This window comes from Syngnathus acus, chromosome 20 (assembly GCF_901709675.1).
Source record: "Syngnathus acus chromosome 20, fSynAcu1.2, whole genome shotgun sequence".
In the NCBI taxonomy this organism is placed as follows: domain Eukaryota; kingdom Metazoa; phylum Chordata; class Actinopteri; order Syngnathiformes; family Syngnathidae; genus Syngnathus; species Syngnathus acus.
Window position 1 is genome coordinate 1,541,111 of NC_051104.1, and position 27,971 is coordinate 1,569,081.

Consider the following 27,971-nt stretch of genomic DNA (forward strand, 5'->3'; position numbering starts at 1 on the left):
CTGGGTCCACTCCTGAGAAACTGTGATGTCGTTTTCAGTTCACAGCGAGCGGCAAAATGACTGCTCCCTGAGATGGATAAATTGTCAGCAGCCATATCCGATTTTCCCCCCCCCTTTCCGGATAATGTTCACATAAAATTTGCGTGATTCGCATCACCATCAACAAATGCGATGCGGTTGCTACGTTCCATGCCGGATTATTAAATTACGGTGGCCCTAACGGGACAAAACGCACCCCACGCTACTCCACTTTTTTGAAGGGAATTCTACACATCCATCGGACCTCCCGAAGGGGTGCGCTGCGAATTCGGAAGCGCTCGGCGATGTTCGGTTAGACATCAATGTGGCTTACTTTCGGGTTAATAGAAGGGAGAAAGAAAGACAAAAACATCAAGAGTGATAGAAAACCTGAGAACTCAATCGCATTAATTGTATCTATTACATAAAGACCTGATTTCTGCTATAAAATTAGACTATCTATACAGTGCCTCGCTATGTGAGCTATGAGTCGCACCACCGACAGTTGTTTTTTCCAAGACCACTTAAACTGTCGTGCTCCATTTTGAGACAATGTTTTTGTTGTTGTTGAAAAAATAGAGAAATTTGCCACAAAAATAAATCAATAATTAAATAAGAACGCAAATGGAGTGTGGCCATTTTTAAAATGATTTCCCCCCCCCCCCCCCCCCATTTTGGATTCAAGTCTGACATTGTTTAGATGCCTGACAGTACATACACAGTATCGTATTAAAAAGCAAACATAAAATAACCACCAAATTTTCAATTGCATCCTTGTGAAATTCTCTTTTTGCATGTTTGTGCAATGCTATTTTTTACCTCATATTAAAGATAGAACATTGGAAAAATACATTTGTCTGTCTGTACAAATCCCTCGTAGACAGAAGAAAATAAAGTGCCACAATTTTGGGCCTGCATAGTTTTGCAGTACTCAACGCAGTATATTGTAGATATCATAATACACATTATATTATACACTATATCTTGTACTTTAAGTACTCCTTCCTCTTTTCTTTGCTTGTGACAAAAGACAGAAAATTGGAAATAAATTAAAATAATGAACATATACAAACATGCATTTTGTACACACAGCCATCTGTCCCAAAAAATATTCCAGCCATAAATTGGAATTCAAAGGCAACAAGAGATGCTCTCTGTCAATGTAAACAAAACAACAAACACAATAAATTAAATTCACACACAAATATGAACACAAATATTAGGAAGCTAAAATTGAAAAAAGAAAGCTGACTTTGACTTTGACTTTGACTTTGTCACCCTCCTGTTATGTTTTTCCGGGTCAATTTGACCCAGGACAAAAAATCTCAATGTTAATATTTCATTATTAAGCCAAGCAGAAGAAGCTGGGTAGCGAAAAAGTGCAATTTGAATATGGGTCAATTTGACCTGCGAAATAAACAGGAGATTTATATAAAGGTAGAGCTACGGCGCCATACTTACATGTCATATTAGTGGATTAGACAAAAGCTTATTTGTGTGCTTGATTTGGTCCATCGATAACTGAAGTATTTCTACTTTATTTGACAAACTAGATTCCTTTACACTGTAAAGCGTATACTGTAGGTGTCGTAATTCACAATTGCTTTTTATGGCTCTCGATCTACTTGTTGAATTATTAGAATGGATTAAAATCCACAAACTACACTACAACTATTTTATTGAACAAAATGATTTAAGATTTAACAATAATTGTGAAAAGGTAAATACGCCGGAGAGTACATGATTTATTTCCAGCGCTAAAACGAAGCGTATGGCTACAAGAGTTCCTGACCTTTTTAAAGGTGCTAAATCCAGAAGCTTTAAGTTTAAAAACTTTTTGACTTACATATAATATTGTTCGGTTTTTTTTTTCTTTAAAAACAAGTGATTATTTTTCATTGTTTTTTGTGAGACAACTGTGCTAAGCAGTGGGCCACAAGCTCCCTAAAACCTGAGTTGTCCCTAACAAAGATCCCTTTTTTTTTTTCCAAATATAAGCTTGCTGTTTTGCTTCCTCATGAATTCGGAGACTGAATATCGGAACTTGAAATTTGCAAAACGTTACTACACACACACAGGAACAAATGACAGGCTCATCAAGGGAACACTTTGCATTTTCCACAAAAGGTAATGATATGTTTTTTTTTTTTTAATAAATAGGTCGCTACAATGGTTGTCCATTTGTCCATTTGTCACATTGCTGTTAACGGTATTGTCCTTTTTTTTTAATCGCGTTAATTGTCATTGCCTTTCGTGTCCGAGTATTTACAAAGCAAATGAAGCACCGTAAAAGACGAGTCTTTTTCTATCTTGCATGCTTATTTACAGATCAGTTCATCTGCGTAATGGAAAAGGAGCTTGTCTTTTATTTACAAGGGGAAATAGTTTCCACCAGTGGACGGGTTCCTTGTCGTTGGGGCGGTCCGCCACGACACAAGTGAAAGGGGCTTGCCATGCCATGCAGAAATGTTTGGGCTCTCGCAGTCACATGCTGGTCTCGCAGGCGGGCGAGAGCCCGCTGTCCCCGGGTATCAGGTGGATGTCGGACGTGAAAATGTGGTTCTCCGCTTTGTGTCCGTTTTGGTCGGCTTCCCTCTCGCCCTGGTTGCAGTTTTGGGCGGCGGTCTTGGGGGACCGGGGCACGGCAATCGCACCGGCCACCGCCATCAGGCGGTTGTCTGAGGACGGGCCCTCATCGCCGGGTGGGGTGTCCACCAGAGGGCCGGTCTCCCCCGCCTCCTCCTCGTCCTCTACGGCCTGGATAAGCGCTTCCGAGCTGGCCATGAGAGGCAACCTTTCCCCGTCTGGTGACTCTTCCTCCAGGATGCTGGAGCTAATGTCTCCAGGAGACGTGGTGCTGGGCGGTGTCGGTGGGCCCTCGGCGGACGTCTTAATTTTAAGAGCGTTGTTCCCACGAAGAGATTTTTGAATGTTCTCCACGGCACTACCGAAACTCTCCCCTTCCTCTATGTGGAGTTCCGCTCCATCGCCCCGGTTATCGGATCGATAAAAGCCGTCTTTGAGGATGTCGCTCGACGAAAGCTGAACCGCGGTTAGATGGAGAGGCGAAGGTACCTGGAGGTGTCTGCTCTTGGGTCCGTCCACCTCCTTCATCTCCAGTTCTTCCTTCTGTGTGGACTCGGGACTTTGGGACCGCTTTGGCGAGCCCGGGCCGGCAATGGTGGTGCTGAGCGTGCTCATGGAGCTGGTCGTGTGGAGATTGGTGAAGGACTGAGACTTGGTCATCTGGTTGTACATCTCCTCCAGTTTCTGGACGTTGAGATGCTGCGGGGTTTTGCTGCCCCATTGCGGGCTACCCGTGGTGGTGATGGTGATGTGGTGGGGAGAGTTGGGCCCCGCCGCCATGGTCTCCAGGCTCCTCTTCTTTGGCGACTTGAGGTTGGTCTCCGAGGTGGCCAACCTGCTGGAGCCCCCCCAACGGTTGGGTGACAGGTGGTTGTCCAGGGAGCTTTTCTCCTCTCCTTTCTCCACTACCACATCCATGAGCTCCATACTCCGAGCGAATGCGTCTTTGAGGTTCATGGACACAATGCTGCCGTTACGTTTGGCTCTCTCCAAAGCCTCCCGCCTCTTAATGGCCTTCTCCTGCCTCTTCTGCTCCTTGTAGAACTCAGAGAAGTTGTTGACGATAATGGGAATGGGCAGGGCGATGACCAGCACGCCCGCGATACAGCAGAGCCCCCCGACGATTTTTCCGGGTAACGTCTGCGGGTAAATGTCCCCGTAGCCCACCGTTGTCATGGTAATGGTGGCCCACCAGAAGGAGGCGGGGATACTGGTGAACTTGGTGGCGTCTTCGTCTTTCTCGGCAAAGAAGACCAAGCTGGAGAAAATCATGATGCCCATGGCGAGGAACAAAATGAGCAAGCCCAGCTCGTTGTAGCTCCGCCTCAAAGTGAAGCCCAGCGACTGAAGCCCCGTGGAGTGCCTGGCCAATTTGAGGATCCGAAGTATTCTCATAATCCGGAAGATCTGCACCACGCGCCTCACGTTCTGGAACTTGAGCACGCTCTTGTTGGACTCGGTCAGGAAAATGGTCACGTAGTAGGGCAGGATGGCCAGCAGGTCGATGACGTTGAGCGGACCCTTGAAGAACTTCCATTTGTTTGGCGAGGAGAGGAAGCGCAGCAGGTACTCCATGGTGAACCAGGCAATGCAGACGGCCTCCACGTGCGCCAGCTCAGGGTTGTCAATGGCGTGGCCAAAATCGTCCTTCTCCTGAAGCTCCGGCAAGGTGTTCAGGGATAGCGCGATGGTGGACAGCACGATGAACAGGATGGATAGGATGGCCAGAATCTGCCCAAACACAAACCCAAGAAACACCACGTTAGAGATTCAAACTTCAAATCGGATCTGATGGCTCAGGTACGACCCGGTTGATTTCCATTGGGTACGGTCGATCTGCATAAACAAAGGCGGCCGGAAATAAAAAGCATGTGAATCAAAAGAGCGAGTGAAGGTCTGAGCACAAATGGCACCGCAGGCGTGCTGCTGAATTACAATCAGCCCTTCTTGTATGCAAAATGCATAGCAAACATCCATACAAATGCAAAAGGTGGATTCACAGAACTAAATGAGTCATTAAGACTTGGACTAAATTGATGTCATTTATAAGGTTGAGCATCAAAACGTTTGATTTGGACTCAGTCCACAAATGGAAGACGGGTGTCACGCCGCAGGTGAAGAAATGTTGTCCTTCACTGAATGCCGATAAGGTAAAAGCGATTAGCAAGCTAAGAGCGGCAGCGCGGGCCGAGCCCGACGTGGCGTCCAAAAGACTGCACATCTTGGCAAGATGGATGGCGGGGTGACGCCGGGTCAGTCGTGACACTTGATTGACTCGCACGAGAGGAAAGCGAACAATTTAAGAAGATCATTATTGGAGACTTTTCCTACAACCTTCAAAGATGGACATTTTATGGGTTGGACTGACACCGATCTCTTCTTTGCCTTGCCCGGAATCAACTGGAAAGACAACTTTGGATAAATTTGTGTTGCGTACTGTAAATGAAGCCGTTTCTCAGCAGAGAGCCTTTTTTTGGCTGCAGAATCAATTCAGACGATTATGGCTTTTGGTAATGTGCATTGATCCCAGTGAGTGTGTGTGTGTATGTGTGTGTACTTTTCCATCATCTGGCAGTTTGGTGACCCCATTAAACCAATGAATTACCGCCGTAAATTCTTCTACCACCCCGGACAGATTATTTGCATCTGACACAACCTCTCAAGCTTAACTGTTAGCAAGAGGCTAACCTAGCGGTCGTCCGTGTTTCTTTCCAGCTGCAAGCTTTTCCGCTGCATTCTTTTGCAAACAAAATCGTTCAAAGCCGTAAATACATTTTTTTTTATTATTCAAATGATACCCGAGAAACATTTTGTTTGTGGGCACAAGCAGGAAGCCGAGCAAGATCTTATGAAATATTTATGAACATTCTTTCTTGGGCGCAAACATGCCAGGCAATGCGGCGGCCATGTCAACAACACAGCGGAAACATTTTAATAAAAAATAAACATTTTGAACACGACACCAACAGGATGCGAGCGTTGCAGTCGGCAGCTTCGAGATTTATGAGTGCGATGCTAAGCTAACCGATACACATGCTCAACTTGTCAGCTTGCGATGCCGTTCCCGCAGTCGGCCTCCCGAGAGAAATTTAGCCGTGCGGTTGTGATATCGATGGATATTTAAAGCCGCTCAATCGATGGCGAGAGAGACGCTGCTGTATATCCTGTCTTAAAGCCTTCTCAAATGACTCCCGCACACTTTAAACGCCAGCCGGGGATCAACAACTGAAAAAAGTTTTTGATGCTTTGATCTCAATGACACAACTTCAACCGAAATATTCAGGAAATGCCCCAAAAGTGGAACAATTCAGAGTTGAACTACTGTAGATGCACCTTGATGGCTTTAAAAAAAAGAAAAAATCAACATGACATATTTTTCCTCCTTTCAGAAGTTTGCCACTTTCAAAACTTCACGCATTTCCTGAGTCTACCTATGGAGGGAAAAAAAATGGGGGTGGGTGAGGAGGTAAAATGAAACGAACTCTGTTTACCGCCCGAGACAAGCTGCTTTCTTTGCTAATGAGATCCTTCCCTCCCTCTCCTTCTATCAGTGATGTGTGCGCATGAATAAATGTATGAGCCATGCTGGCACCCGAGGAGCGGCAACAGATGATTGGCACAAGAAACTGTAACGTGGGGGGAAATAGTCTTGCTGCTTTATAGAGGGTACCGGTGGTGTCAAAAAAGGGGTGCGAAAGTGTGTTGAAGGGGGTTCGCGGTTTTAATTATTTGGACAAGGCGGTTTTTTGTACATAAAATCAAAGCAGTGTTAAGCTAAACTGGCTATATTATGATTTTGTGGGGTGGGGTGGGCTGGAGTTTTTTTTGGGGGTGTGTCAAAGGGGGTACACGGCTTTTACATTTTTTTGTTTTGAAAAGCTGTTCTTTGACGTAAAGTCAAAATTGGAATAGGCTGAGTTGTTTTTTCTAATCCTTGTTTCTTTGGGGTGCACCATGTGATAAAAGGGGTGCGCAGTTTAAAATGTTTTAATGTACGACATAACATCAACGTTGCTAATTGCTGAACAAGTGAAATTTGGCTTATATTTTCAGGTTGGGGTGCACCATATTTGTTTGCTAAAGGGGGTGCGCATCTTAAAAAGAAAAACTATTCTATGATGTAAAATCATCATATAGCTAGCTAGCTATATGCTAAATGGGCTACGTTTCAATGCTTTCTTTGTCGGCAGGGGGTTGCGGTGCTGCGGATAAAGGTGTTGAAAAATTCAACCCTAACTTCCTTTGCAAAGTTGTGCGAGTAACTCCTAAAGCCAGATAAGACCAGCTCGTGAGCCCACAAAGCAGCCAGGAATTAGCCAGTGACACTTCCAGAGAATAGCCTTAAACCGTAGGGGGTTACTTTAATCTCTGCAGATGAAACTTTTTTTTTCTCCTCCAAAGTTGAAAACGCTGCCACATTATGATACACTTAAGGTGCTTGTGAATTTTCGTGCGGACCTAACAAGCCTTCGCCGGTGTTCTATTGCGGCAGTTAATCACTTTTATCACGTCAACAGACGAAGGCCTCGAGGAACTTGCACGCCTTTAAAAGTCTAATAATTCCCCACGGGCCACAGAAAGAAAACACCGTAAAGAAAAAGAGGTGCAGATGGAATTGGCGGTGAATTATTTCGCCATTAATGAGATCGCTAAATCATTTTATTTTTAGGCGACGCACCCCTAACAACCCTCGTATGTGTTTCCAGCCACGCAACCCCTTCATTAAGCTAATTCATGCTTTTTGTCCAACGTTCTTTTGCACCTATTTCTCCACTAGGTGTCGCAAACAAATTCGATAAGCTTTTTTCCGGTCCGCTGGTTGTCTCCGACCGCGCACCCATTTCAAGTTTAACGACACCACCCGGAAGATGTTAGTCGTCATTGCGGTGCCTTCCCACTGATGCACATTAAGCTAATGCCTCGCTAAGTGATTCCTCAAATGTGTTTGTGGCCATACTAAGAAAGTTACATGATCCATCATTGCGGAATAGCAGTCTTACTGTTGCAAAAATGTATAACGTGATATGTTGGGGTGCGCCAAATTTGTCAGGGTGTGTTTTGGTAACAAAGCAAAAAAACGACACAACCTAAAACACTTGTACCACCTCCCCTAAACCCCCTGCGCACCCTTGTCACAATCAATGTCACATTATATTGATTCGCTTTCATTACGTCAAGTCACAGGCGGTCACAGCAGGCAACTTTGAATGGACTTGTCGTGAAAGTCCTTTTTGCACACAGCGGGCAAGGTTTGCACGCCTTACACAGCATTATGAATATTCCGATAGGGAGCACACACAGGAAGGGGTGTGTGAGTGTCTGGAGGATGATCACTTTTATTAATGCTAACCATTAGCATGCCAATGGCGTTTTCAATTATGTGTTAGCATGAAGCTAGCCAAACGGGTAATGTAATGTAATGTTGTTTCAAAAACAGATAATAGGAGGCTTTTTGTAAAACGAGAAAAAAAATTAAATTCTGGAAAAAATATTGAAAATCGAATCAATACAATCAGAGATATGCCGCAATGCTGCAGCTTCTTCCTTACGTGTGATGTCGCTGGGAAATGAGGCAAAGAGGGCCAACATGAAAACATGTGGATGCCTTTGGGCCAAACTGGAGGCGGAGGAGAGGTTGCAGCATTTGAAGCACTTGCGCAGTCATAAGCATTGCGAGAACACACACACACAAATTGCCGCTGCTTCACTCTTAATGTCTTAATTAAGCTGAATTGGCTATTTTTTTTACTTCGTCTGTATATCCAGAATGCAACCCTTGTGACCCCTTAAAAAGACGCCGGTGATCAAAGACAAATGACCAATTAAGGGAGAACATACGGCCCAGGAATTCACCGATCTCCGTTAGGCCAAGTACATTTCTACTTGAAATCAATTGAAATGCCACCTTTGGATATATGTTCGCTATTATGTATTGATATTTGCTTCTCGGCTTCTAAATATTGTTTGTTTACACGTTTTTCTGTCGTTTGTGTGTAAATTCAAAAGACAATAAAGCCATAAAAGCAAAACACTTGAACAATCATAATAGGTGCTTGTATTAAGAAAGTCAATCAAAACAATGAGAGAAAACCACCATTTAATTTCCCTCACGTATTTAAAGAGGTGCGAGTGCAGACGGCAAATTCATCCCTGATCCACATGAACGCGAATGAAAGAAGTGAGGGTCCGTCAGATGGATATGAGATAAGCTCGCTTGAAGTTTCTCATCACACCCCGATGCGTAGACGCAAGGAGATAAAAAAAGGGAGTGGTGCTCATAACATAAGATAAACGTGTTTTGAGTCAAATGTCACACAAGGTTTCACCAAAATTATTTGGATTCATCACAGCCCCAGTGCCGTAGATTGGGGGGGCAAAAGGGGCAACAGCTCAAGGGAAAGTGCTATTTTGGTCCGAACGTACGGTGGTCCAGAAGGGACAAAAAGAAAATTTACCAGGCACAACAAAATGCCACAAATGCTTTGGCAAGGCTTTGTGTCTCCTTGAAAGGCACCAAACATGGAGCGCATGAGCGCAGGCATTCCCACCGTTCTGTCCTCCCACGCCCGACCCCCCCACCCCTTCTGAAATATACACAGGAAACAAAACATGAAACGAGAGCAGAGAAAATGTGCTGACTCGTGTCCTTTATAGCCTCCGACGCCTTTGCATGTCGTTACGAGCTCATTTCCTCCGTCGCGCATGCATGTTCTCTCGCATTACCTCCGACTGACCCTCGAAATACAACTTCTGCATTCGGTCTATTCATCCCTCCAACTCGCCGACTGAGCCCGTTTGACTCAACACATTCCCGCCGTACGCTAGGAACACAAAGACAATGTCACACCTGGGCCCGTTATCAAAAAGGAGGTATTGCTCGCAATCGCTCATCCGTATATCCCATGTGTGGGAGCCCTTATAGATAAGTGTGTGTGTGTGTGTGTGTGTGTGCGCCTAAGGAAAAAGCCATTTCCTGCACCTATCACTTTTATTGCCTATGAAATAATAACTTGAATCTTGCACAAGCTTTCACTTAGATGAGTGTGTCACCCAGCGTGGGAGATGCCAGCAGGGAATCTCCAGAAAAATGGAAACTGGAAGGTTTCCACCGCCTCAGTAAGAATTGTCGTTTCATTAAAACGACGTCCGATTGCAGCCCCGCCGTGTCCGATTTGAGGAGATTGGAGGATGGGAAGAAAATTGACCAAGAGGTGCACAATTTGGTCTTTCAATCAGTTTGGGGGGGTGTTTGCGATTGACTCTATTTTATCTGATGTCCTCGTCGGCAGCTGCAGTCAAGTGGGCCAGTTTATCAGGCAGGCAGACAATGTGCCAACTCTGATTAAACAATCTAATCTGGACTCAATTGAAGTGTAGATTAGATAGGGAAGAGAGCGCACGTTCTGCATTGCAACATTAGAGTACATTAGAGTACCCCCGGTAATGACCCCCCCCCCCCCCAGAAAATAACAACCGTCACTAGTCACCGAAAAAGCCAAAGAAAAAGCTGGTGGAACCGATCAAAAATCTAAATTTTGCCCAAATGTCGGACACACGTTTGTGTCTTTGCAAAGAGAGCCCAGATGGCTGCCGTGAATTGAAGACAAGCGATGGGATGATTCGGACAAGGTGGCAGCAAGGGCATAAAAGATGATGTAAACAACACAAATGAGGTTCCATTTCCATCTTACCCCCCCCCATCCCATCCCGCCTCGTGTCTGTTTATTTTGCTGACCTGTGATCCCTGCGGAGTCTCTCCAACATCTGCCCACGGCGGAGCTCAATCGGATTAACGATCAGATTTAGATTTTCTCCTCATTCTTAAGACTCTCTTGTATCGCTACTTTGTCTGACATGGAGAAAGTCTTCAAATGTTTTTGTCGCTTAATAATGTTAACCTGCAATAAATAAAAAAAATAAAATAAAAATAATAATAATTATATATATATATGTAATAAATATAGTATAAAATAATAACATAAATATGTATCGAATAAAGTAGAATATATACTATAAAATAATAAATAAAAACACATAAAAAGATAATATAAATATATAATACAAAATATAAAAGTTAATAAAACTACATACTAAGGTGAGTCAGCCTGGACAAATCTCCTTAATTTGATGTCTTGTTGATGAGCTCTGAACCGGGCAAATAATAGCACGACACATAAACATAAAATATGCACTGAATCACGCCAAAGGCGCATTGGCACACCTCATAAAGCCCGGCCGGCATAAAACACACGTACACACATACACACGTACACACATACACACAAGCCCAGGAGAGCTATAATGAGACGCTGTGATTTAGTGTATTGATCAGGTGTTCAGAGCCGCAGCAGAGGATCTCCTCGGAGAACGTGGCGTCCCGTAAAAAAATAAAAGAGGAGATTATGGCGTATCAACTGGGGGCCACACGCAAGGTGACCTTCACTTTACCGCCCCCACACCGCCTGATTCCCACCATTAGGACGTATCTGTGTGTGCCTCAATGTCAAAAGCAGTGCCTTCAGATAAGAGCGAAAAAAAAAATCAAGCTATTGAATGCCACTCCCGGTTTATTGTAGATATTAAAAAAAACGTCGCCTCACAAACTATGCCGGTCATATTTTTTGGGATGGTTCCTTGTTGGCAGGCCATGTGAGCACTCTATTAGTCTGAAAGGTTCTGGACTTCCAAGTGCCCTCTCCTTCGCTCGCTTTTTTTTTTTTTTTATATTGTTATGGAATCAGAGGGAAAATACTTCATCCGGACACACTCCAACGCCCACGCATGAATATCACTCGCCAAAAAACAGTGACCTCATGGTTGCAAGGGCCCCAAAGAAAGGGCTTCAAATAAGCCTTTTAAAATTCATTCATTCAAAAACATCTTGTAACCAAGATTAAGCCGCCGTCAAAGCGGGTAAATAAAGTTTGCGAGAATATATAAGGAGGTAAGACGCCAGCGGCTAGCGACAAATCCTTGACGAGATGTCGTAAACTTTGCTGTACCAAAACTCATTGGAGCCCAAGGAGAAATATAACCTCCCAAACTCGAAAACTGAATCTCGTTCCTTAAGGCTTAATTTCAAGGAAAACTTCAAGAAAGAGAAGCTGATCTTGAGAGAAAATTGTGGCTGGCCATTCCCACGCTATCGCTAGCTTGTGATACGCTAATATTGCTAACAATAGCACGGTACAAACTAGGGATGTTACAAATACAAGATATCGGTATCTTATATCAAAATATCTGTTACTCATGGAGGCTGACGAAAAACTGATGTAAATCCTCCTTGCCAGTAGTTGGCGCTGTACTACATCAGTTTGACAAACCGGCAACTGTCAGAACAAAATCTCTGTCCACATTTATCTTTCATGGTGTTAATTGAATCTTTATGCATCAAAGTCCAAGTCCAAGAAACCCAATTGCGTCCTTTACCGCTAGCCCAGAGTTGGGAATCGGATCTTGATTAAAAGCCATTCGACCCAACATTCGGTTAGCGGCGCCGACATAAGCCGGAGGTGTTTAGCTGTAAGCGATCGTATGTCACGAGTCCATAAGAAGCTTAAGGTATCGGCGGGATGTTTACAGGAGGGCTTACGTATCGCCAAACATCTGGCCAAGTCGTGATCACACGAACCTTTTACGAAGCTCGAAAAGTCATACCAACCATGACTTCCTTCCTCGCCCTCTCCGATGGGAGGTAAAACCCGCCGAGCTCGTATCTATGGATGTGTACGCAGGGCAACGGTGTTGCCAAGGAGGCGGCTAAGAATAACTCCCATTGTTTTTGGGGGGGGTGTCTTGTAAAAAAAAAAAAAAAAAAATTCACAAGGAACCTTTGTGGAAGCCGTTAATGAGTTTGTATCGTGGCCCCTGACAGTTGTGTCAATTTGCATAATGATCCTCTTAGAAACCAAAGTGCACAACACCGACGGAGGGAATCAATCACGGCTAATTATGATATCACAAAGTCATTTGGCTTTTATATAAATATGCCGGTGTTTATGCGAGAGGCGGGATCACGTCAGGAGGGAACAAAAAAAGTTTTGAGGACACAAAGTTGTGCAGTATGATCTAAATCAGAGTCGTGAAAACAGAAGACCTGAAATATGACGCAATAAACGACAAAATGTCGGTTTACCTATCGGGACCTTATGACTTCATCAACCCTGATGCCAATGTCCAATAAACACTCGTCTTTCTGGACGGCGAACAAAGCAATCGATTAAACATCAATCTGAGAGTCACATGGGAACAACAGAGGGCGGACTGTAAAAAAGCGCTGAGTCAGGAATACCGAGCGTTGACGGATGTCGTCGTGGTTGTCGTCATTCTCACATGCACGTAATAAATAAAATCTTGTTTGAATAGAAATGGAGTCCAATCCCTGTCGGCGGAATTTTTTTTCTTTTGTGCTTTTGCATTTCTTTTGCATAATACCATGCTAATTAGCCCTTGTGGTCAAATCTCAAAAGGTGTGGACAGTCAGGACACACTTCTCCCTTTCCCTCTGGCCAGAAGATACGCTTTGTAAGCTCTCCACGGCCACTTTCCTGTCTATGGGGGAGGTCGCGGACAGACTCGGTGCGGTGGCCTCCCTAATTGTGTCTCCCGGCTGGAGAAGAGCAAATAATAGGGATGCGGAAAAAAAGAGGAAGAGGAAGACAAGAGGTTTTGTTTTCTGCTGCCGGTGGGGGGGGCTAATCATAGGGCAGCGAAGAAGCGTGGGGAAAGATGGTGAAAGGTTGCACCACGGTTCCAAAATGTTTAGAAGCAGTTTGCTCCATGCGCCGGTTCCGTGACTTCCACTCGACTACACTGCAGTTCGCTTGCTGTAAAAGTCTGATGGGAAAATACAGCAAGGCAATAAATGAAATTTAAAAAAAAGGTAGCTACTCGGCGAAGAAGTGGGAAAAGCACACCAGAGAGCAGATAGACAAGTAGAAGAGTGGGTACAGTAAAAGCTCTCTTGGCCGTGTTGGCCCGATGCCAAAGGCCCGGACGGCGATGCGGCTCGCTGCTCTCCCGCCCACCGGCCGCCTCTTCATCCCGAACGCTCGCTCTGCATTAAGAGCCCCAATCAAATATTCATTCTACACCCCCCACCCAAAAAAATAAAAATAAACAAAAATTCACAGCGCTTATGTAAGCCATACGACAATGGCAAACATAAAGGTACAGCGGAGAAAATGATGCCCTGCCTGCGGAGCACGCTGCTGCGGCTAATTAACGAATAAATCACTTGCGAGGAGGAGAAGGATAAGCTACAGTCGAGGAGCTCAGCTACAATAACTTTGATTTATTCGAGGAGCAACAACATGCAAAATTCAAGGGTTTAACCACGTAATCGGCACGTATATATATATATATTTTTTTTTTAACACATTACAACATAAGACACCGAATCGAAAATATAAAACAGTCAAAAGTTATACTTGAAATTTTAATTGTTGTAAGGGATTAAAAAAAGTTGTTTTATAAAATCAATCTAATGATGAATCAGTTAGCAGAATCGACATAAAAAAATTATAGTATAAAGTATACCTGTAAGGTCTTCAACACTGCCTCTCACCAGTGGTGTCCCTCAAGGGTCTATACTTGGTCTCCCCTGCCTTCTCTCAATCACATAATCAGTATGGCATTTCTTTTTACTGTCATGCCGATGATGCCAAGTTGTATCTCAAGATCAAGAGCTAACTTCAACATAAGGGAATTATTATTATTTTTTCTTAAACATGAAGCGTAACTTCAAAATCATTCTGTCTTCCGGGCAGACGCAACCCCAAAAGTCGATGTAAGCCGTTGATGGACCTTGGTGCTTTTCAAGGATTTGACAAGTGCAGCGATTTCAACCGCACGTCGGGCAATAATCCAACTGGCAGGACACAAAAAGCTCGTCCACAAAAGCTCGCTAAATGTCACCCCATCCTTCAAACATCATGGAAAAAGACCACAGCTGAGCAAAAACGAAGTCAGCCAGCGGATTTTATCTGTCAATCAAGCTAAAAGTCAAAATTCAACCTCTAATTTCAGGAGGAGTTTTCTCTCGGCGGGAAATCGACAAAGTGCTTACGACAAGACTTTTAGGACCTATGTGTGTGTGATCATACGTGTGTGGTTCGTAGAATTCTATCCGAGCGGGTCTTTCACCCACCACTCCAAATTTCCGCTTATTACGCTTAACGGCAACGAACGTTCGTCCGACGTTTTAGTGTCCGAGCAACTATCAGGCTTATTTTAAGCTATCGAGTACTCCTCTATGATACCGATATCATCCACTGATACGTACCTCAGGCAAAAATAGATGAAACAGGCAGAAAATCGGCACATTCTAAACCTGTGAAAAAAAGGCTGCGTAAAAGGTACACACACTCAGAGCGTAAGTGGGTTATGAATTATGGATGCCATGTGCTATTGTGTCTGTAGCTAAAGAGGCAATTGACCGCCAACTGATTATTATCAATATGTGCCCGCAGCGTGTCTCGCTCATTTTCCTACATACACAACATCATGCGTTATGTCATCCCGAGTTCAGTTTGGGTCAAGTCGTACAGTTGCCCGCATGTACTGAACCACATTTGTGTCACTTAAAGTAATATTCAAAATGCATTCAAAAAATAATTTAAAATGAAAACAAGATAAATATATATATATATAAAATGATAACATTTACAATAAAATACAAATAAATCAAATGTTTAATGATACTACGCTGTGATTGGCTGGCATGTAATTCCTGGGTGTGGCTTAGCAAAATAAAGTCTATCGATCAACTGGGAAGATAAATCTCAATGTGACACCTTGAAATCTCGCATCCGATGTTTTTTTTTTCTCTCTTCCAGTCACTTTGTGCTCATCACATATGCACGCCGCAGAGCCATTACGCCCTTCGGCTGTGTGCGTCTCGCAACAAGTGTATTTGAAAGAAGCCTTCGCTTGGCCGTGATGGGAGCCAAAGTGCTGCTCTAAGAGCTTTCAGAATCTCCGTTTCCCAGAACAGACGTTAGGCACGTTCACATATCCGACAATTAGCCGACGCCTCACAGGAATAACAGAGTGGATCATTAATGTACCGCAAAAAAAAAAAAAAAAAAAAGAAACATCTAAAACACATTTGGACATGGATGACATTGCATTTTTGGACTTTCAAATTAGACAGCAGTTATTGGGATTTGGACCTTAACAAATAATACATAAATAAAATTGAAAATAAATTGAAATTATTTTCATTTAATTTTAATGTACTTTTTCTTGTATTGCAACTAACAATAATAATAAATAAATAAATATAATAAAATAAAGCAAACATAATATAAATATATGATAAATATTGAATAAAATATAATAAATAAAATAGAAAATAAAATCCATAAAAACACAAACATCTTTCTAAAATTAAAAAAAATGCATTGCAAAAATATAAATATTAAAAATGGGTGACTAAAAAAAAAAGTCTGCACCAACTCATGTACAAGGCTTTGTGTGGCTTGCAGAGTATTTACAAAGTCTTCTTTAGGGCCAATCAATACATATTTAGGAGATGATGTATGCACGATGTGTGGCGGAGTGCTTCCAACAAATCTCTACGCCGATAAAGTGGCCCTGCAGATCATTTGGCTGTGTCGAAACGCCGCGCATAAATCACGTTCGGCCCGCGCCGAGTCACAAGCCAACGGACCGAATCGGTAAATTGCGGCATAGATGGATAATGGAGCCGCATTATGATGATGATTGCTCGTTTCTGTAGCTCTCCCCAAATGGCTTTTGTGGTGGAGGCTTTATCTCGCTTCACCCGGACACTGTCACACCTGGAGCGGCGCGGCACCTCTTACGCCACGGCCAGAAAACGGCACGTGGCGGTTAGCACAAGAAGCTAACACAGACAATTTCACCTACTCTGTAATCAACATCCACACGGACCCGTTCTTCCGCGCCAGTTGCAATCTCCTTGGAGGGCCCAGCAATGACAACCCCCCCCCCCCCCTCCTGTGACCGTGAATCTGCCGATGGGTGACGGGCAACTGTCATTAGCATCGGTGCGTAATTAGCGCGACTCTAATTTAACGCCGTCCAATTATATGACAGCCTTACACATCTTGTGGCCTCCACTGCCCCCATAAAGAGAGACGTGCACGGAATGTAAGCGTGACATTGAGCGAACATGAGGGAACAGAGTGGGGATGTATACCGCTACGTTAGCCTGTGGCGCTAGTTGTCGTCGACTTAGCTGTTATGTATGGCTCTAGAAAGCATCATCTGGAATATAAATTTTGGTCCAATTCGAATGAGAAGTCATTTGAATTCTGTTTTTGTCATTTTCACGTTGCCAAGTGGTATTTATAAGCTCTACCTAAATATCTCATTAAGACTTTCGGAGGAACTTGTGCGAACGTTGTTGCGATTGCTCTTGGGTGGAGGCCTACGGTGGCGCCAAGCTTTGTAAACTGTCGATCACTCCGCGTGTTTGTGTGTGTGTGGTCCAGCGCAGGTCAGGACATTTAATATCGTGTTATTGTTCAGGGGAAGTAAATACAAGGAGGGGAAGAAAAAAAAACTAACAAAAAAAAGCTTAACAGGGATTGCTGCTGGAAGCGCCGGCACTAAAAGCCGATTAATGCTCCCTGTCAAAAGCATTGTTCCACTGTTTGGAACCTCTGTTATTTGGACTTCTTGCCAGCGAGGACGATAACACACACAAAGCAAACGACGGCTCGAAAAGAATAACGTTCCACAGCAGCCCAGTGACTCGGACGTCTCCATTGTATCATCATCGTTCTCAGGACAGAGAAGTCATTCCAGTTATTCAGAATGGGAAAGTACAGTGTGGCACAAGAGAGCCCAAGGGACGGTCCACCTTGTCAGTTTCCACCTTAGAATACATTCAACCTCTAAAAACGTATATTTAGAAACACAATTTTCCCTTTAGATCAATCATTCTCAAGGGGGGGGGGGGTTGGTTATGTAGCACATAAAATTGGGGAGTCACTCCAATACACAGTGTCCAAAACAAAACGCTTGGCTATTTTTAGAGAGATAAAGTGTCCGCACATCAAATTCAAAGCCCGGATAAAGCTCCATATCATATGAGGCGGGACGTATTTGATTACAGCGGAGATAAACGTGCTATTTTAACGAACGGCTCCGTCAATGATTGGTATTTTTCCATCATGCTGCATTGATTTCCTGCTTCGGTCAAATGATAATCGGAGTCATCGGCTAACAATCAAAGAGAATAGTGTGATCCGTAGCTCGGTACCGTATATTCACAAAACGAGATATTGTACAACACGATTCACACTGTGATGCGATTCGATTCAATCACAATGTGGTTTAAGTCATTACGATTATGTTGTATTGCGGTTCATGACAACTATTTTGTGATACAATTCATTTGATGATTTGTTCCAATTATGCATGATTCATTGTGATACAATCACGACGACTTTTTAAAAAAAATACTTTTTCTTAAAAGGTCAATCATAAATTGCACATAAAGAAGCGCAAATGTATAAAAATGGCCCCCGTGACTTCCGTCCAATTTGCCATGGTAAATTAATTGGCAGGTCGATTTTGCGGTCAAGCAATCAAGGGGGTTCCTTCCTGGGAAAAGAAAACCAAGGATACACCTGACTCAGCCACTTTCAAAAGCTGTCTTTCAATTCTCATTCTTAACTGTAATGCCCAAAACTTCCCCGCTTGCATAAAAGCAAGGACGGACAGTCTTTTGATGTCCCTTCCTCTCCCCCGCTGCGAGCTTCCGTCTTTCATTTCACCTCCTCCGGCGCAGGGAGGACCTGGCGACCCAGGCCATAAAAGCCTTAATTGTGGAGATGGAGCGATGCCCTGTGATGACAGCATGAGAGGGGTGAGGTGATTGCGCAATTGCTCTTGTGGCAGGGTCAGAGCGGTATATTAGCGGAAGAGGAGGTATGATACAGCGACCATGACCACGCAGGTGTGGTTGAACGCCAATGAAAGTAAGAGAACGAGTCCAAAAGAACACTTTAGCGGAGAACCGTTGATAAGCACATCCTGATTTGGACACTGAATTGCTACGACGTAAACAATGAACGGATGTCCCGTCTTTGTCTTCCACACATGGAAACCAAAGCCCAGTGTGAACAGACAGCAGGTGCTGGGCCTTCCTAGAAATAAACACGCTAAAAGCCAGAACCGGGCCAGAGTCCAGACAGAAGGCAGCTGCTCCCCGAGCTGACCCGCGGTCACTGTGCTATCGGGTCCCGGTATTCGTGACCTGCTCGACAGGTACACTTCCACATTCTAAAAACCTTTTTCGAGTCAAGGCAACGACGGAGACAAATCAAACGCTGTAAGTCGACAGTCGCCCTCTCGATCTTTGCGCAGGCTTCCTTTTAATTAACTCGTCCGCACAGCTGCGTAATTACTCCTCTAACCCCCCTAATCAGTCGCTCGCCGGTGCGCGTCGTATTGTTATGCCCTTCATCATCGTACGACCGCCGCGGTCGCGTCGCGGAGGAGGAAAAATACTTTTTTCGGAGTGCAGATTAGCACGATGAAAGGGGGAAAAAAAAAAAATCAATGTTATTATCGGAACAATCTGTTCCGCCATCGCCTTCTGAAGTTAATCGGCGCTCTCTATAATCACGCAGCTGTGTCATAGGAAGAGACGTAATGACATGCTTTTTTTCCAAGTGTGAAAGTATCTCCCTGCTGTTGTCTAGGTTACGTCTTGTGGTTTTCTTGGCCGCTATAAATAACGCCGGAGAGGAGCTGAACTTCGGAGGGAGCGCCCCGTTGCTGTGAGTCAATAGTTGGAAGGCGCTCGGTTGAAACCGAGGCTATTCCAGGTGGCGCGCTAACGAGCCTTTTGTTATTAGCATGCTTGTTGTTTACAACAGGGCCGCCGTGCAATTCCCTGACCTTCTCCCAAGCGATCCCACACAGATTTGTACCACAGAGATGTGAATTCATCTCCTTCTATATGGAGACGAAGATGAAGCCATCAGGATGATAAATTTGACACGAGACTTTAAATAGCCGCCATCGCACGTGACGGATTAGCAGCTACTGAAATTGTTAATGCGGCAGGTAGAACGGTGGCAATTTGAAGGGTTCAAGCAGAGGCTAGAAGACACACACAAAACACACACACATACATGGACATAATATCAATGTATAAATGGAGAAAGTATTGCCACCATTTTGATTTATTGGCTAATAAAAGTATCAGCAAAGTAAAACCTATAAGGACTAATGGAAAGTTATGTTTCTAATACAATCTTGATGAGTAGATACAAAACCAAGTTTTCAGGTGTTCTCTTGTTGTGCTGCAGCAGGGCTGTGCCAACATGCTCATTAAACATTTAGCGCCATCTGACAAACAGGGTGTGTGTGTGTGTGTCTGTACTGCGTTGTACTGCCAAACAAGCTTGACGTTAACATTGAACAAACTTGATAGATGGAGGCAAAAGTATCGATCCGAACCATGTTTGTCAATTTCGACTTCTTACAGCTCCTTGCCTCAAGTCAACCATTTTTAATGTAAAGCTGCAGCTTGGTGGAGCTGATTCGTTTTAAGCTGTAATTGCAGTGTTCACCACTAGATGGCAGACATTGCTCAACAGAATTAGCAATATGTATGTATGTACATTTACTGACAATCCTTAAGTCCCGCCCACTGCTACCACTTCAATTCCTGATAATAGAATGCCTTTGGCCGAGTTTAGCATTCGAAGCCGCAAATTGATTCGTCAAGACTGGAACAAGGCACTTTAATTCTGTCTTGTGAACGTTGCCATGAATGTGCGTGCGTGTGTGTGTGTGGGGGGATTAAGGCGGGGGTGACATCACATCGGTTTGGGGGTCCGTCGGACTGACAGGAGGCAGGAGGGATTTACACATTTAATCCACAGCGAGAAGGTCCGGGAACCTGTCACACATCTCGGATGTGACGGTATCAATCTCTTTTCAAATATCGTTGTGTAAAACAGAATCCTACATTTCTTTTTTTTGGGGGGGGGGGGCAAAAATTAAATCAATATTTAAGCCCTAACAGACGGGATGAACTTTGTATCCGAGGTTGGATAAATTACTGCCTCCACGACTGATTTAATACTTGCTAATCCGCATTAGCTTTTGAACGTTCACAATGCGTCGGTACATTTAAATAACACATCCTAATCTCTTGTCGGTATTCTCAGAAAGAGAGGTGGGGGGCAGAGAATCCATATTTCCTGGGCTTTATAGTCTGGATAACTGCACATAGTTGCTCGGCGTTGTTAATGTGCCAATGTGTTATTAAGAGGCCTACTTTATATCTGCCGCTAAGTCCAGCTTTATGGTGTCTATCTGTCCCTTTGGTCGCAACATAAATGGAGCTAGAAAGTGGAAGAGCCAGTGTAGGAATAAACTACCGTATTTTTCGGACTAAAAGTCGCTCCGGAGTACAAGTCGCATCAGCCATAAAATGCACCATAACGGGGATATATAAGTCGCACCGGAGTTTAAGTCGCATCTTGGGGGAAATTTATTTGACAAAATCCAATAACAGACATGAATCAGCAACAACAGGCTAAACGATACGGTATGCTAACGTGACATAAACACAAGCGAGGAGCTGAGAACGGGCCTGACGTAACATTAACAGTGATTCAAATAACTATAACATAAAGAACATATTTATCAAACCATCTGTGTCACTCCAAATCATTAAATCCATCGGATTCTTCATCCTTTGTGTAAACAACAAACTATATATCAAACTATAATATAAACAACAATTTTATCGAACCAACCGTGTCACTCCAAATCATTAAATCCATCGAAATATTCGTCCTCGAAAAAAAAACAGCTGTTGACTCCAGAACTCCATGCGCCGCTGACGTCAGACTCGTCAGTTGCGGCTCCAATCATTTATATAACTACGTACTATATTGTAGCATTGCCAAAGTACCAGGCAAGACGTGGGTTTGGTAACCGTCTCTTTATTTCACAAAACAAGAGCTCAACATATGAGCCAACACACAGTGCTATAAGCAAGCGCCCTGGATCGCTCTTCCCCCCCGCTGCCTTCACGGCCTTGCTAGAGAATCGGAAACTAGTCTAAGTCTAACAACATAGACGTTGCTACTCTAAATAAACTATATATCAAATAACTATAACATAAATAAGCTTATAAATCATTAAATCTCCTGACTCCGGAAGTCAGTGAATGGAACTCATTGTCAGTGAGGCTCCAATTATTCCACAGCCATAGTGCACCCTCATGCGTTTTAAAGTGAACATAACATGTGAAGTGATCAACTATACTAGTAAGTAATGTGTTAATGACCAAGTAAAAATTTGTAAATAATTACACATATATGTCGCTCCTGAGTATAAGTCGCCCCCCCACCCAAACAATGGAAAAAAAACACGACTTATAGTCCGAAAAATACGGTATATATAAAAATAAATAATACATAAAAAAATACAAACAAGAATACCGTTTTTTTCCATGTATAATGCGCCCCCATGTATAATACGCACCCTAAAAATGGCATGTTGATGCTGGAAAAAAGCCTGTACCCATGTATAATACGCACCCAAATTTTGACTCCTACTTAAGTCCGTAAACGTAAAATTATTTCAGAAAAAAGATCATCTTTGGGAACAACCGGATGTTATTCTGCCGGTCAGTATCACTGCGCATGCGCTAGCAAACTCAATAGCGAAGAAATGTTTCGGATTTGTGTAGGGTACATTGTGACAGCAAACGAGCAGGTGATCGAGCAAGCGTCTGATACGAGAGCATTGTGTTCGTAGGGAGCGTGTTTGAAGTGAACAGCAGAGAAGAAAGCGCATCTGTAATGGCGGCCTCCGTATGATATCTGGATAAAAATAAATAAATAAATAAAATAAAATTTGTACCCATGTATAATGCGCACCCCAGATTTTAGGACAATAAATTAGTTACATTTTGCGCATTATACGGAAAAAAACGGTACTTGGGGGGGGGGGGGGTCGTTGCCGGGGCGCCGTTAAGCCTCAGGCCCAGCGGGGGTGACCCGCTGCGGGAACGAGTTGAGGCGGCGAGTGATTTGGGAGCAAAGGTGACCGGGCTGAAGGACGCTTAAGGGGCGGGCCGAGTGAGACCGACAAATTTCACACCAGAGGAAGCTTGAAGGTTGGAGTCGATAGCGCCTCGTTTGTGGCTCGTGAACTGGAAACTGTTGTTAAAAGTCAAACATCGGTCATGAACAAAAAAAAAATCTGCTTCTCAGAATATTTTAGAAGAATATCAGAGGAAGACCGGATTATGACGTTATTTAGTTCAACTTTGTCCTGATCTCACTCTGAAGTCTTCAAGGAAATATGGAAACGCAGAAATTAAAAGGAGGCATGAGCGAAAGCGCTTCCCTCGGATTTGCATGCGAGGTCGGCGGTGTGGCGGGGTGGCGACGTACCAGCTGCTCTGCCTTCTCACGTAGCCCGGGCAGATACCGATAAGTGTCGATAAGTCATCGCTGTACGGGTGGCGGTCGCCGTGGCAACCGCGCAAACACAAATGAAGGCTAACGACGGGACGGGAACGCATTTCGGTTGCGCTGCTTTGAATGACAATTGTGTTTTTGATGTGTCATGAGGTGAGGGGGCAGGGCTTGAAAGCGGATCTCCTCATATCACTTCAGAAAGTGGACAAAAATCGGATTATGTTCATATTTTTAGGGGCTCAGCAAATGTAAACAGTGTATTGTAAAAAATGGAAAAGGGGCACTCAATTGGAACTTCTAGAGCTCGAGGGCCCATAAATTTGCACATTTCACTGATAAGCGCAGCAAACGGAGCCACCTGAGGCCACACTTTGATGAAAACCGAAAGTGATCGATAGGGCGCCGAATGTAACGACACCGCTTTGAATTGCAATTAGTCGGGCAGGAAAGCCGGCGTCCTCCCCATCGAGAGGGAAGAGGCGACGAGAGGAAGCGCCGGCAAGCCGGAGAGCTTTAAGAGGACGTGAAGGCTCGGCGGCAATGTTGCTGAAAAGCTTTTCCGACCGTGAGAGCGAGCGAGCGAGAGAGAGAGAGCGAGAGAGATGTCAGTGTGGCAATAACTTCCTGCACTGGAAGGTAGAAAAGCTGAGCTAAGCATTTTTGTTTGCAAATAAAAAGCTACGCATGTGTGCACAAGGACGCGGGGTGTGTTTCAAAGTCCGCCAGCTCGTGATCGTTGGCGCATGTAATGGACACCTCGCCTTTGCCGGAATGATCACTTTGCCTGCCACCGCTAGCTTTATTTTTTTGCGACGCCAATTTGCTGACGTCAACTTTTGTCCGTTTCCTCAAACTCTACCGATGGCCTTTCAGTCCTGGTCGCTTCCCATTCGCCCTAATTGATAAATCACGGTACACGTGCGAGGCATCGCCGCCGCCGCCGTCGGTGGGGGCCTCGAGCTGTAACTCTTCCACGTGTGAGCTCTTGGCGGTAATCAAGCAAATGAAAGGCTTCAATTTAGCAAAGCAAAGCAAAAAAAAAAAAAGTAACACCCTGGGTTTTACGGCCATCCTTGTGTTCCATCTCCATTCCAACCAAAGATCTTTATTCTTCTTTACATTTTAAGAAACGTTCTGCAGTTCAGTTGGAATGTCAGGCACGGGGACGATAAACACCAAAACCCGAGTTACCTAGCATCTAGGAGGTTCCGTCTCATCTGATTATGATTGCTGGATAAGAGGATTTAGGTGCTGGTACCCAAATGCAAGGGACGCTGATTAGAGAGTGGCTGGAGGGCTCATGCAACTGCGGGGAGGCTGAAAGTGTTGGTGGGAGGGGGGGGGGCTAAAGGCCAACATACAAGCATAACTCTCACAAGGTCGAGATGAAGCAATGATTTGATAAATTGGATTCCAGCAAGCGGTGGGCAGGCACGCTTATCACAATAAAGTCACGAGCAGGTGGTCAACAAACAATCTGCAATTTCCCGCCTTAAAATGTCAGCGGCTATCGATCGAACCTTCCGTAAAACGAGCGTGATTCCAGCAGGCGGAGCTGCCGAGTTAAAAAGTTGCCGCATTGGACCGTTTCTCACCCTGTGATGATTTCATTTATTATTCATGCAAAATGATTTGTGAAAAAACCCAAGTCAGCATCTTGGGGGGCACGACTCCCGCCCGCCAATGCATTTCTGATATTTCTCCCCGGGTATTATTTTCCCCTCAACGATTCAATTCTCAAAACGTTCACAGGGGGAGACGACGGCGCTTACATCACAAACAAGCGTCTCCACTTTTGTTTCCGAGGTTCCGCCCCTTGGCCTCTAAAAGGCTTCCCTGACCTCACGGCGCAGCCATCCTGAGTCTATTTTCAAATCAACTCTCCGCGGCGCGATCACACGCCCAAGCCATTTAAGTCACGTTCTCGCCCCCCCCTCGGGAAAATGTCAATACAATCACAATAAAGGCGGGATTTCCCTATAAAATGCGTCCCCGCATATATCGGGAGAAAGACAGATATAAATTTCGCTGGCAATTTTGAATCAAAAGGGAATTGGCTCAGAATTAGATTCCGGCGTCCGTTCGTTTAAGCGCCGTTTGTCTTGATGCAATTATGAAGCTCTGAGATCATCCTTGCCAATCGCAAATCACTTTGTGCAGGAATAATACACCCAGTCAATATTACCCGCCCACTACTTAACTGGACCAAATAACTACCTCCAAACTGAACTTCTATGAAAAACCCGATCATCACAACCCGGCAAAACCGGAAGTGATTGAACCCCTATAAAACCTCTGACTCCATTCCCTCATTTTTATGATCCACTTGACATGCAATCTAATCCGGGTCTGCCACAGCCCTGCCCTGATGAGATCAGGATACTTGAAACCTGACGTATACGACCAGTGATTGGATTTCATCGAGGGTGACTGACCTAATTGAGAAGCGGGGAGTCACAATGCGTCGGAGGATGACGACCAGTTGAAGGACATGTCGTTTTTATTACCGCTGGGGCGGCCTTGACATTTGATCCGCGTAAGATTGGGAGGACTGATTTAAAAATCCGAGCCTAACATGAAACGCTAAATCATAGCAAGGCAGGATTGTAACTACAGCCCGGTCCTGCGCTACCATAACAAACAAGAAATGTCGCCTGCCAGGAAAAGACTCACACTGGGTCGTAGATTTGAGTTATTGTATGTACAAACAGTTGTCAAGAGTCAAACAAATCAAGAAGACATTTCCCAGCGTCTGCTTACTGGGAAAAATTGTGTGCTTCTCTTAACTGGCATCAGTGCTAGCTAAAAATTAACAAGGAATGAATACCTTAATCGGTTTTTATGAACTTTGTGGACTAACCAGATGTCAGCAGTCTATGTGAACGTGAATCTCCATGAACGACTCTCCGCAGAATGTTCTATTGAATCATGCAGGAAGATTCCACAATTAAGGTCAGGTTTACATGCTGCTGTTTTGGTTAGCAACAGAGCATCAATTGTGTTCGCCAAGCCAGTTAAGGTGAGTCGCTCCGCAGTAACGAGCTTTGGAATCGGCTTTGATTCAAATACGATTCATGACTTCCCCTTTCGATTTGTTACCTTGGCAGCTACAGAGGAGCCGGGCTTCTCCAGAAGATCCCACAGCTTCTTCCTCTTCTCTGGACAGCAGGTGTTATCAAACTCGCTGTCCCCTTCGCGTTCCCTCAAGGTCTCCGCTTCCCTGCGCAACTCCTCGTTCATCTGCTCCTTCTTCTGGTGGTAGCGGGCCTGGCAGCAGGACTCCAGGTAGATCTCGTCAATCCCCCAGAAGTCCAGCTCCTGGCCGAAGGAAAGGGCGCACATCTCCTCCATCATGTGCAGCTTGCCCGTGCGATAGAAATTGAGGATGGAGGTGAACGCCCCCGGGTGGCGGTCGAAGAAGTACTCGTTCTCGTTCAGGCTGTAGTCGTCACACACCTCCATCAGGGACTCGTGCGTGTTACAGTCCCGCAGCTTGCCGAGGCGGGTCCTCGGCAGCCGGTCCAGAGTCCGCCACAGGACCTCGTGGTTGAGCCCACCAACGTTCAGGCGGACCCGGCGGGAGCGCGCTTTGGTGCGGATGATGTCGATGGGTTCCGGCGGCACCGAGGGAAGGGGTAGCACGTTGGCGGGCTTGATCCCGGAAGGTTCCAGCTTCTCCGCCATGGCGACGGACACGACCCAAAAGACTTGCGACGATGTAGAAAGTCCACCAAAAAGAGCTTAAAAATGGCCACTGGGTCCTTTTAAGGCAAGTCTCTCCATGGCTGAGGAAATCGAGCAAAGAGTTTGAATGATGAAACATCCAATAATATTACAAATCATTTTGCTTTAAAAGTCGATATTTCTCATGGAGGGCAAGTTAAAAGCTACAGCCGAGAAAAACAACTACGTAAATTGTCATTAATGTTACACGGCTGAGAAAATGTGTCTGACTTTTAGCTCTCCAAAGGAGTTTTTTTTTTTGGTGGCTTGCATATGTGCCTCCTCGTGCAAGGCTACCACTCATAATATCCCGATTATAAACTCAATGCGAGACAAGTGATGCGAAGAGGGAATTAAATGATGTTACTTCTGCTTGACTTGCAGAACAAATATCTCTCTTTCCATCGGACCGTGAGTGCATAGCAATACAGTTTGAGCAATTCCTGAGTAATATTCAAAGTGGTTTCCCCTCCAAACACTATAGCTCATTTGAAACAAAGTATTTGGTTTTACCTTGCCAAGATAATTCACATTTGTCTATGCAAAGTGCTTCCATTGAGATGGGATCCCCCCTTTCCCGCTCCAGTCCTCAGTCAAGCGTCCGCGGCCGAGAGCGATCCACAGGCACCGCGCGGAGACCGCGCGCCCCGCATGCCGTCGAATCGAGCGTGTTGGTGTGTGCGCATTCAAAACATCTTAACGCTCCATCATTGGCGAAAGTGGGAAAAATAAGAGTCCCGCCTCCATCCGTGCGCTCGCTTGTTGCGTGAAAATGCAGGCAGGGGGGGGGGGGGGAGTGCGCGGAATGAAGCGTCCAGCTGTAGTGGAGTGTGCAGGCAGGCAGGCACCAGGCAGCTGAGAGGCTGCAGCAGCTCCCTGGCGAGAGGTGAACTGACTGGCCGGCACCAGGCGGATCGCCCTTACAGGGGGGGTGGCGGGCCTGAGGGGGGGTGGGGTGCTGTGGGGGTATTGCACGCGGTTGCGTAAACGCTGATTTGTGTGGGAAGTGAGCGCCGCGGGAGCCAGCGCGGACGCACAAGCTGTTGATGCCGTACGAAAGACTTTTAACATGAAAAACTTGATGAGTCAGCAGATTTTAGGACTTTAGAAAAGGGACATTTGGACGGACAAATAACCGCAGTGTATACCAACAGACATTTGCTTGATTTGATATGATTCATTGGAAAGAAAAAGGGG

At 44.8% G+C, this 27,971-nt stretch overlaps 1 protein-coding gene and 1 long non-coding RNA gene across 2 annotated transcripts; one reads left to right on the top strand and one right to left on the bottom strand.

Annotated features, from left to right (window-relative positions):
• Nucleotides 1-1,998: 1,998 nt before the first annotated feature.
• Nucleotides 1,999-27,695, bottom strand: kcnb2 (potassium voltage-gated channel subfamily B member 2). Its single transcript, XM_037280225.1, has 3 exons — nt 27,288-27,695; nt 26,151-26,836; nt 1,999-4,335 (listed from the first exon to the last, which is right to left on the bottom strand). The coding sequence occupies exons 2-3, from the start codon at nt 26,733-26,735 to the stop codon at nt 2,503-2,505; spliced, it is 2,418 nt and encodes an 805-aa protein (XP_037136120.1). The 5' UTR covers nt 26,736-26,836; nt 27,288-27,695; the 3' UTR covers nt 1,999-2,502.
• On the top strand, nt 18,362-20,110 carry LOC119139572. The gene is made up of 3 exons (XR_005101380.1): nt 18,362-18,928; nt 19,302-19,379; nt 19,479-20,110. It is a non-coding gene; the product is annotated as an uncharacterized LOC119139572 (long non-coding RNA).
• Nucleotides 27,696-27,971: the final 276 nt, after the last annotated feature.